We start from the raw sequence: 9,654 nt of genomic DNA on the forward strand, positions 1-9,654 counted from the left end.
CCATCGCTGGCCGCCGTGCTGAGCTAATTTTATCCTCCCTGGCCCCCCCATCTCCTGGAGATTGTCCTGCTGCAGCCAGCGAGCGCTAGAAAATAGCACATCGCCCACTCATCCAGCCTCCCTCCACAAGGAAAATATTTATATTATGCCAAAGAGAGGGTTTCCATGGCAGTGATGACTTTAGCACTGTTGCCTTGGAAACCACTTGAGGCCATCTTAAGCGGGGCGAAAATACCCTTCATCGACAAATAAGGAGAGCGCACAGGAAGGCCCCGCCGGCGCACAGCAGGACGGGAGCTGCCCCCCTCCCGGAGGCTTTCGGGGCTCCCCAAAAGGGGACGTGCAGCGTTTGACCCTCCCCGACGGCACCGGAGGGCAAAGGGGTGGCGCTTGAGGAGACACGGTGACACTGGGGGGCGCAGGGGTGGCACTGGAGGGGTCGCGGGTGGTGCTGGGGGGGACGCAGGTGGCACTGGAAGGCACACGGGTGGCACCGCTGCCGTCCGGCCTCGAGCACCACTCCCTCCCGAGGAAGCCCCGGCGCTTCGGGACAGCCGCGGTTCCCCGCCAGCTCCGTGCGAGGGGCCCCACGTTTCTCCCGCGGCGCTGCCAAATCCCCCCTCCGCTGCACCTCCGCCCGCTGCGCGGTTTGGCAGAGCTCTCCAAGCCAGCGGGACTCCAGCACCGGGAACGCATCGCTGGAGCCTTCAGAGCGGGCAACGAGCTCTGTGACGAAGCCAGCGGCGCAGAGGCACGATGCCACGTGTTCGAGCTATAGAATTTGGGCTTTTTTTTTTTTTTTTTTTTCTCCCCGCGTTTTGCATTCTGGTGGGCTGGAACGACGTCACACACGTGGGAAGCGACGCTCCAACCCGGCCCCGGGGATGCGGGGCAGCCGAGGCGGGGTCTTCGGGGCGAACCGCGGATGCTGGCACACGCCTCCCCGCGTCCCTGTCCCATCGCAGCCGACCAACCCCGTGAAAAAGCCCCCGAACGCCGTTTCCCCCCGTGCCGACACCAAACCCGCGCGGCGGCGCCCACGCGCGGCGGGGCTGCGCCCGGACCGGCGCCGCGGGGACGGACGGCGACAGCGGGGACGCACCTCGCCCCGCCGCTCCCGCGGCCGCCGCGCACGCCGCCGCGCGTGGGGGTCCCGCGGCGCTCCGCGCCCCGGGGCCGAGCAGCTCGGGGCCGCCCCCGGCACGCCCCCGTCGGTCCCGCCCCACCCCGGCGGCCCTAGAAAGGCGGCGGCCGCCCCACCGCCCCCGTGTGCCGGTGCCGCCATGGCCCCGCCGCCCGCGCTGCGGCTGTGCGTCGCGTTGCTCGCGGTGCTGCTGCTCCCCGCGGCCGCCGCGCAGCAGCAGCAGCAGGAGGCGGCGGGAGGTGAGCGGGGGGAACCGCGCGGGGCTCGGGTGGGGGCTGCGCGGATGCCGTGGTCCCGTCTCGGGGGTGCCGCGGGGCGGTGGGTACGGGCACGGGCGGCTCCGGGAAGCGCTGGGAGGCTGCGCGTGGGAGCGGCGTGGCTGCTGCCTGCGTCCTGTGCCGCTGCCAGAAGCCAAGCGTGACAGGCGTGAGTTGGAGGCTCCCGGCCGGGAAGCGGGCGTGTGGCTGGCGAGAGGCTATCGAGGGCCGAGGTAACGCCCGTCGCTGCCGGGAGCGGGGCTGCTGCGGTGATAAGGGGCTGTGGCCGCGGGGTTTGGGGTCCTGGGCTGATCCCGCAGAGCCGTGAGGGTGGCGTGGGGTTGGGAGTGCTGGGAGTTCCCGAACGGGAATGCTCCAGGAGAGCGGTGCTGATGGGGATGTGGTAAAGCGTCCGATCGCCTCCGGGGGCAAAAGGGCGGACGCCAAGTGCCCTGGAAGCAAACGGGCCGAGGCAGTCCAACAGCCGTGATGCTTTCCCGGCCTCGGCTGGGGATATGGGGAGGATGCGGCTTCCCGGAGCGTTGCAGGGCTGTGCGGAGCGTGCAATCCGCGGTGCGTAAACAGCCTTATCTGAGCCGTGTTAATAAATCGCTGGGTTGTTTGGAGGGCTGTGCAGAGCATGTGACCGGCTGTTGACAGCGGGCCGCAGCTGAGGCTTCCTCCCAGCTGCGAGGGCAGCGCGCAGCTCCGCTGCTCACACGCATGGGGCGCCTCGGGGCTGGGGCTTTGCAAAGCATTGCTCCTCGTGCTGCAGTTAACGGGGGGGCTGCTCCGCTGTGGGGCTTCAGTTGCTCCTTTCTGCCTCTCTGCTGCTTTTCCTTGTAGCAACTTCCTTGTCTGGGTTGTGTTTGCCTGAGCTGCCCTCTCACCCAGTGGTAGGGGATCGTGCGGTCTGTCCCTGCCCAGCAGGTCTCTCCAGGCTGCCCCATTGTAGCACTGCTCAACTGTCCGGAGCAGCCAACAGCTCGGCGCTCTGTGTCAGTGTGGGCCAGGCTCGGGTTTGCCTTTGAGTCTCTCTGAGATCAGCTCTTATCTGCTGCAGCCCAGGTGGCTTCTGAGGGGCACGGGGCAGCATCTGTCTCCAGAACCGGGGTGCTGCTGCAGATGCCAAGGCAGCAGCAGGTTCTCTGTTGGTATGCCTGCAGTGTTAGGAGCAGCATTAAATGCATGGCGGCACGTCCTAGGGCACAGGTCCCTGCAATGTGGGGGACAAAAACAGGCTCCAGCAAGCACAGACAGTAACACAGACAGCTCCTCTGAGTTCTCAGGTGTCTCGTTCTGTTCTCCTTCCTACAGAATGTCAGCAGTATACAAACAGAAGCTGCGAGGAGTGCCTGAAGAATGTCACCGTAAGTAGCAGGAGTAACTTCTGACTTCTCCCTAATGTCCAGAAGCATAGTGTGTGCTTTGGGAGGCTGTATGAAGAGCTGCTTCCCTCTTGGAGCTCCTTTGTCCCTGTCCCAAGCACACTGTGGGTACCACCCATCCGCCCATGGCAGTGAGAGGACCAGCGCCCATTGGTGCTCAGGGAGTGGCTGCCAGAAAGTGCTCGAGTCTCATGGCGTGCTGCTTGAGTCATTTAATATGCTGGGCTCCTCCTCAAGAATGTGAGCTGCTGCTTGTGCTCAGGTGAGTCCTATGAATGCTGGAGCACCTCACTGCCCAGCACGACGAGCAGATGCTTGCTGGTTGAGTGCCTTCAGCTCAGCTCTGCAGGTTGCCTTGCATGCAGCAGATCAGGGTAGGGTCCTTCCAGAGGTCTCTTCCCGCTGGAATTATCACTTGAAACAGTTAGCTTTCCTCTTGGTGTTCCTGATGTGTGCAGCCCCAGCACAGGTGTGTGGGGGTAGGATAGGCTGCCAGGGTGGCAGCTGTGGGCTGCGTGCTCTCCTGCAGACCTCCTCCGCTGCATGGCCTTGAAAGCAGGAAGTTTGGGCTTGAGGCAGACCTCGCTGCTGACTCGGCCAGGAAGCTCTGTCTGAAGCCAACCAACTTTGCATGGGGGGCTGTGGGCAGCACTGGTATGGCTGCTCAGGGAGGTGGTGGTGGTCACCGTCCCTGGAGGTGATCCAGAGCTGTGGCACTGAGGGACGTGGTTGCTGGGCATGGTGGGGTTAGGGTTGGAAAATACCCCTAAGATCCTCAAGTTCAGCTGTAGGGATTCTGATTCCTGGGGTGGAGCCAGGAGAAGCACTCCCAGCATCTTTACTTGCAGGTGTGGGGATCTCTGTAGCATTCCCTGGTGAGATGAACCTGCTGCAGAACAGAATGGTTGCTGCTGCTTGATACCTCACGGTAACGCTGTGCTCTCCTGTGCTGCAGTGCCTGTGGTGTGCCAGCAGCAGGAGGTGTGTGCCATACCCTGTCCGGAGGATCCTCCCACCTGCTGACCTCTGTGAGCTCCGCTCTGCACGCTGGGGTGTCTGCTGGGGTGAGTGGAGGGAGAGCTGTCTGCTTTGTGTCTCCTTTGGGCCACGATGGCACGCTGGTGCATGGACAAAGCCTGGGTTTTGGGGAGCAGGGCGGTAGGGGAACAAGCTGGGGGCTCAGTTTCCATCTCCTGCCTGCGTGGTGCAGCACAGCTGAACTGTGGTCACAGCCAGCTGTTGTTCTGGAGGCTGGGCTGTCCTCACTGCTCATGGGGGAGTGAGAACTGCTTCCACACCTCCTGGAGAGGGAGAGTCTGCTCTTTGTGAGCACCGCTGTATAAGACCCTGAAATACTAGTTTGTGTGCGAGTGGCTTCATAAAAGGTCTCATTGTGGAAGAACACATTCCTTAGCTTGCAAAATGAGCCTCGGGGGTGATTAGTCCTGCAGGAGATTAGCTGTGAGCCGTGTTTGTGGTGTGTGACTGTGGCCTTCCTCACAGGGCAGGAGAGCGTGTGGGGCTGTGGGCAGGGTGGTGTGAAGCCCTGGCTTGCCCTGCAGAGCTGTGCACTTTGGGGGTGCTGCTGGTGAAGAAACTCCTGTTGGAGGTGAAAAGCGTGGTTAGATTTCTTGCCTACTGCTGCTGATTTCCACTACCTGGCCTCCAGCCCAGCAGCCTTGCCTCGGGTGAGCCCTGAGGCTGCTTCCTGCAGGCACTGTGGTTGGCAGCAGCGTGCTTGGTGCATTCATGCTGGTGCCAGCACTGAGTGCACCTGTAGATGATGTCTGTTTTGCTTTCTCAGGCTGTCATGCATACCTCAAGTCCAGCAGCTGATGCTCCCAGTGGCAGGAGCTGCATGGCTGTCAGCAGGCAGCCGTACACTGGTGTGCAAGTGTGTTTTGTTGCATCTTGCAGTGAATTTTGAAGCCCTGATCATCGCCATGTCTGTGGTGGGTGGAATGATCCTCATCATGCTGCTTGTCTGCTGCTGCTGCTGTTGTAAGAAGAAGAGCAAAAAGCAAGTATCGGGGTGGGCCGTTCACAGTTCTCCCAGAGTCCCTAAGGTGCAGATGTGGGCTGCTGCACATTGGGTCTGTGTGAGCTGATGGGCTCTTTTTTTTGCTCCAGGCCAGACAAGGAGGATGAACGAGCTGCCCGGGAGCGGGAGCGCAGGCGAGTGCGCCAGGAGGAGAGGTGAGGCCACGTTGCCCCGTGCCTGCTGACCCACTGCTGTGCCAATTGCACGGTGCTGCAGCCTCTGCGTGAGGGTCTGCGCTGCAAGCTTAGTCCCTGCTGGGATCTGCGGGTGCAGCACTGTGATGGTGGTGTGTATCCAGCCTGAAGTTCCTGCCCTGAGGGGGAGGGCCTGCAGGGATGCCAGCAGCATGAGGGCTCTGAGCAGAGCTGCCAGCATGGAGCTCCCCAGCCTGGGAGGGAGCCGGGAGCTGGAGCTCCTCCTCCTTGGCTCTGTTCTGCTGGTCACTGACTCGTGGTTTCTTTCCTGTTTTGTTTCTTGCAGGAGAGCAGAGATGAAGTCACGGCATGATGAAATCCGAAGGAAATACGGTACAGTGGCTTGCACTAGCAAATCACACTAAGCCTTAGAGCTGTAGGATCATTTAAGGTTGGAAAGAGCACTGAGATCATCTACTCCAACCATCAACCCATGTCTCTGGCTACTCTAGATTGTGTCCCTCAGTGTGACCTCTGTCCTTTTCTTGAACATCTCCAGGGATGGTGACTCCACCTCCCTGTGCAGCTCATCCCTTTCCACTGCCTCATCGCTACTTCTAGGAATAATGTTTTTCCTATTATCCAACTTGACCCTCCTCTGGTGCAACTCCAAGGCTGTCAGCTCTCATCCTATTGCTGTTACCTGGGAGCAGAGGCCGACCCCCACCTCACCACCGCCTCCTCTCAGGGAGTTGCTGAGCAATGAGATCTCCCCTGAGCCTCCTCTTCTCCAGACCAACCCACCCCAGTTCCCTCTGCTGCCCTCTGGACACACTCCCTCCTTGTAGTGAAGGGCCCAGGACTGAACACATTGCTTGATGTGTATCCCATGAGAGGAGATGGGGTGGTGTGGGCACAGCCTTCCAGGAGGACATTGGTACATGTGGTCTCTGGAACAGGAGGGTGAGCGGAGGATGATTGGCAAAGAATTGTCACCCAGAGCAGTGAGTGCTGCTCCTGGGGCTCTAACTGACTCTCTTTTCTTCCAGGCCTGTTCAAGGAGGAGAACCCTTATGCAAAATTTGAGAACTAGCCTCTCTGGATCTGCCCCACCTGGTGAATGGCGTCCTCCTTGTAGACCCACCTCACTCTGGGTTGCTTTCCAGGAGCCCCCTATGGCACCACATGCTGCCACAAGCCCTGCTCAGTGACTCCCCCATTCCCCACTCCGGTTCTCAGCCTGCTCCAGGCTTTTGCTGCACAGGCTGTGCTGAGGCAGCCAGCCCTCAGCTGTAGCACCTGGCCAGGCTGAAACCTCACTCCGTGCCTTAGAACCTGGGGCTGGGCTGCACCCTCCACCTTAACCCACCCGGGGGTGGCAGCCCAGCACAACACAACGTGGTGCCTGGCTGAGGTCCTGAGTGGCCCGGCCTGTCTTCCTTCTGCCTCGTGCAAAGCTGGGTCCGTGCAGCGTGAGGCTCTTGTCTCCCTCTGTGCAGAAGTGGCTCAGAGGGTGGCCTGGCTGTCTCCAGCTGCATGCACGTGCCCACACACCAGCACCCCCTCGCAGCAGCGCTGGTTTCTGGCTGCCTTGGGCCTCTGGGGGCAGGCCTACATGCACGCTTCACTTGCAACTAATCCAGGGACCCTCCACAGCCCCCTCTACCTCTGTGCCTTTCTTGATCATCTCCTGGGCTCGGTGCCTGTTACTGATAGCAATACGGTTGGGTTCTGATGCGTATGCAATAGGGTAAGGATGTATTAAATTGATTTGATTACTATTCCTGTGTGAGCGCTTCATTCTGCTTCCCCACCAGCATGACTCCCAGGGAGGGGGGCAAGGCCAGGTTTGAGCCCTTGCTGTTTGGGGAGATGGGGACAGGGCTGTGTGTCTGTGTCTTGCAAGGAACCCAGGCCAGGGTCTTACTGCTAGGGTCTGACACTGGGCCAGAACTGGATTTGCAGTGCGGTGGAGTCCGCTGATGCTGTTGTGCGACAAAGCCGTGCCTGCGGGCTGGCGGCACACGCGGGGCTCGCAGAGAGCGCAGAGCCCGCGGCGCCGGGCACGGCTGCTGTTCGCCGTCCGCCCGCAGGGGGGCGCTGTAAGGCTGGGCCCGCTCCGCCCCTCCCTCGGAGCCCCGCCCCGCCCTCGCGGCACTTCCGCTGCTCCGTGACGCACTTTCTAGAGCCGCCGAGCGCCGAGCCGCGCGCGGTCGCTCATCCCCTCCCCCCTCCTTTCACGTGACCGACCGGGCGGCCAATCGGAGCGCGGCGTTGCTGGCGCGGGGCGGCGGCGGCGCGGCTCGGCGCGCGCTCTCGCGGGCGGTTGGCGGCGGCGGCGGCGGCGGGAGGCAGCGCGCGGGCCGGGCCCTCCCCGCCCCTACCCGACCCCCCGGGCCCGTGCCTGCCGCCATGTCGGAGGAGAAGCCCAAGGTGAGCTCGGCGCGGCGCGGCGGGGGCTTGGCGGGCGCGGGGCGGGCCGCGGGCCGAGCTGGAGGGGGGGAGGGTCGGGCCTGGCCGTGCGCTGATCTCCGCTCGTCCGGTTTTTCCCCCCAGGAAGGAGTGAAGACAGAGAACGACCACATCAACCTGAAGGTGGCCGGGCAGGATGGCTCCGTCGTGCAGTTCAAGATCAAGCGGCACACGCCTCTCAGCAAGCTGATGAAGGCCTACTGCGAGCGGCAGGTGCGCGCCTCGCCTCGCCGTTGCCGGGGCCGTCCCCGTCCCTGCGCGTGGGGCAGCGCTCGGTGGGGTGAAGCTCGGGCAGCGGGCAGCGGGCAGCGGCTGGGCCTTGCTGCTGCACGTGGGGGCCTTCCTTTGCTTCCCCGCAGCGAAGGCTCTGCCCCATCCCGTGCCTCGAACGCGGCGTGGTTCCGTGTTTGCGTCGGGTCGGGTCGGGGCTGGGAGCCCGGCGGGAGGCAGAGCGGTGTGAGGCGTGAGCAGGGGGGTTCTGGCAGCGTTGGCTGCCAAGTGGGTTTAAAGCCTCTCGTTTGTCCTTACGAGGAGCCGCTGGCCCTCACACACACACACAGCATGGGGTGCTGTGGGTCAGAGCCAGCTGCAGCCCTTTGCAGAGCCCATGCTGCTGCAGCAGTAGCAACATAGCATCCATCCAGCAGCCCTGCTCCCTCCCTTTGTACAGCAACAGTGACATGGAGTTTCCCATATGCTTATATTCCTTAAATCTTAATCTTGTCAATGTCAGTTCCGGCAGTGAATCGGTCAATGCTTTGTTTGGGTTCGAAGCCAGGAGTATGCTTCCTCATGTGTATTTCTCCTCACATTTGCAGGGTTTGTCTATGAGGCAGATCAGATTCAGATTCGACGGACAACCAATTAATGAAGCAGACACACCCGCGCAGGTATGAAGGATGCTTTTACTGCACGTGGCTATCAAATGCTTTTTCAGTTTCTTCCCTGCGCGTTTTGTCCTGGCTGGGGTGGGAGATCTGCAAGAGGAGTGGTGTCAGACGTGCTGGCAGCTGTGTGCTGCTGTGGGCAGGAGCTGGAGGAAGCGCTGGGCTCTTCAGCTCTGCCCCGCTTCTGGTTAGAGCCAGGACTGAAGCTGAGTGCTGCAGCTGCTGCCAGCTCTGTCAGTACTGAGAATCTGGGGGATTTCTTGCTCTGACCTGAGGTGAGGAGCAGAAGAAAAGTGACTGGGGTGGTCGCTTGTAGAGGGTGAGCTTCTGAGTCTGGCTTGAAATAAGAGATGTCGAAAGCTGTGTAACTCTAAGTTTGTGGTTGTGAACTCGTGTTCTCTGTATCAACCTCACAGCTGGAGATGGAGGACGAAGACACTATCGATGTGTTCCAGCAGCAGACGGGCGGGCTGTGCTAAGACACGCCATCCTTTGGAGCAGAGGCCTTCCAGGCTCCTCATCGCACCTCGCTCTCATCCGTCCTTGGATTTGCTATGAAATAGTAAACAAATGAACATGCCAATCACACGGGATTCTCGGAAACCTTAGAGGACATTTACCAAAATCGCTTCTTGTCTTTGACGTACTGCGTGTGCAAGTCAAACCGGTATCTGCAGGGATTGATCTGTATCTTAAATTGGGCCCATTTGATTTGAGTTCTGATTCAGTAGCATACGTTGTCTGTCTGCTGTTTCCTTTTTTTTTTTTCCCCCTTTAAACCTGTGGCCTGAATCTCCGTCCGTGTTTGGGGACGTGGAGTGCATTGGTGGCTCTCGGCCCTGCCCCTCTGTTCCATCCCAGCCTTGTAAATAAGTCAGTCCGTTTCCATGCCGATCACAAGCTTACAAGTTCTGTTGTTTTGTTTTAAAACGTGCCGAGGAGGAGGAGGAAGAAGATGCTGATTTAAGGGGGCGTTGCAAACAGTTCACGGGGAACGTTAAGCCTACGACGCGAGGTCTGTACGTGCAGATGCAATGCTTCGTATAGGGTCAGAGTTTGGAATATTGCAGATTTACATGTGCTTTGTCATGATTTGATAAAGTTGTCTGAAATATACTTTTTTAATGCAGAAACGAGGGAAGCGTGCTGAATTAGTTGTTGGAAGGGGCGGGGCGGAGCGGAGCGGCTGGGCCACGGGGCGCGCTTCCTGCTGCCCTTGGCCCCGCCCACGGCCGCGGCTCGCCCCGCCCACAGGTCGCCGGTGGTACTGCGCCTGCGCGGCTCGCGTCCAGCGTTGGGAGGACTCGGCCCGCACCATAGAGGCGGAGCGC

The 9,654-nt window shown here is 60.8% G+C and overlaps 2 protein-coding genes across 2 annotated transcripts; both read left to right on the forward strand.

The window, feature by feature from the left end:
* Window positions 1–243: 243 nt before the first annotated feature.
* On the forward strand, window positions 244–6,745 carry PTTG1IP (PTTG1 interacting protein). Its single transcript, XM_015277077.4, has 7 exons — window positions 244–1,383; window positions 2,719–2,771; window positions 3,745–3,853; window positions 4,707–4,809; window positions 4,920–4,985; window positions 5,311–5,357; window positions 6,014–6,745. The coding sequence occupies exons 1-7, from the start codon at window positions 885–887 to the stop codon at window positions 6,055–6,057; spliced, it is 921 nt and encodes a 306-aa protein (XP_015132563.2). The 5' UTR covers window positions 244–884; the 3' UTR covers window positions 6,058–6,745.
* A 524-nt stretch (window positions 6,746–7,269) lies between these two features.
* Window positions 7,270–9,452, forward strand: SUMO3 (small ubiquitin-like modifier 3). The gene is made up of 4 exons (NM_001079498.2): window positions 7,270–7,397; window positions 7,521–7,649; window positions 8,255–8,326; window positions 8,740–9,452. The coding sequence occupies exons 1-4, from the start codon at window positions 7,377–7,379 to the stop codon at window positions 8,800–8,802; spliced, it is 285 nt and encodes a 94-aa protein (NP_001072966.1). The 5' UTR covers window positions 7,270–7,376; the 3' UTR covers window positions 8,803–9,452.
* Window positions 9,453–9,654: the final 202 nt, after the last annotated feature.

Source organism: Gallus gallus, chromosome 9 (genome assembly GCF_016699485.2).
Source record: "Gallus gallus isolate bGalGal1 chromosome 9, bGalGal1.mat.broiler.GRCg7b, whole genome shotgun sequence".
NCBI lineage: Eukaryota > Metazoa > Chordata > Aves > Galliformes > Phasianidae > Gallus > Gallus gallus.

Excerpts from the sequence above, each read along its gene's own strand:
- PTTG1IP (XM_015277077.4), top strand. The coding sequence starts at position 885 with ATGCGGGGCAGCCGAGGCGGGGTCTTCGGGGCGAACCGCGGATGCTGG. Across the intron at positions 3,854-4,706 it reads ACGCTGGGGTGTCTGCTGGG|TGAATTTTGAAGCCCTGATC; the intron begins GTGAGTGGAGGG and ends TGCATCTTGCAG. Across the intron at positions 4,986-5,310 it reads CGAGTGCGCCAGGAGGAGAG|GAGAGCAGAGATGAAGTCAC; the intron begins GTGAGGCCACGT and ends TGTTTCTTGCAG.
- SUMO3 (NM_001079498.2), top strand. The coding sequence starts at position 7,377 with ATGTCGGAGGAGAAGCCCAAG. Across the intron at positions 7,398-7,520 it reads TGTCGGAGGAGAAGCCCAAG|GAAGGAGTGAAGACAGAGAA; the intron begins GTGAGCTCGGCG and ends TTTTCCCCCCAG. Across the intron at positions 7,650-8,254 it reads AGGCCTACTGCGAGCGGCAG|GGTTTGTCTATGAGGCAGAT; the intron begins GTGCGCGCCTCG and ends TCACATTTGCAG.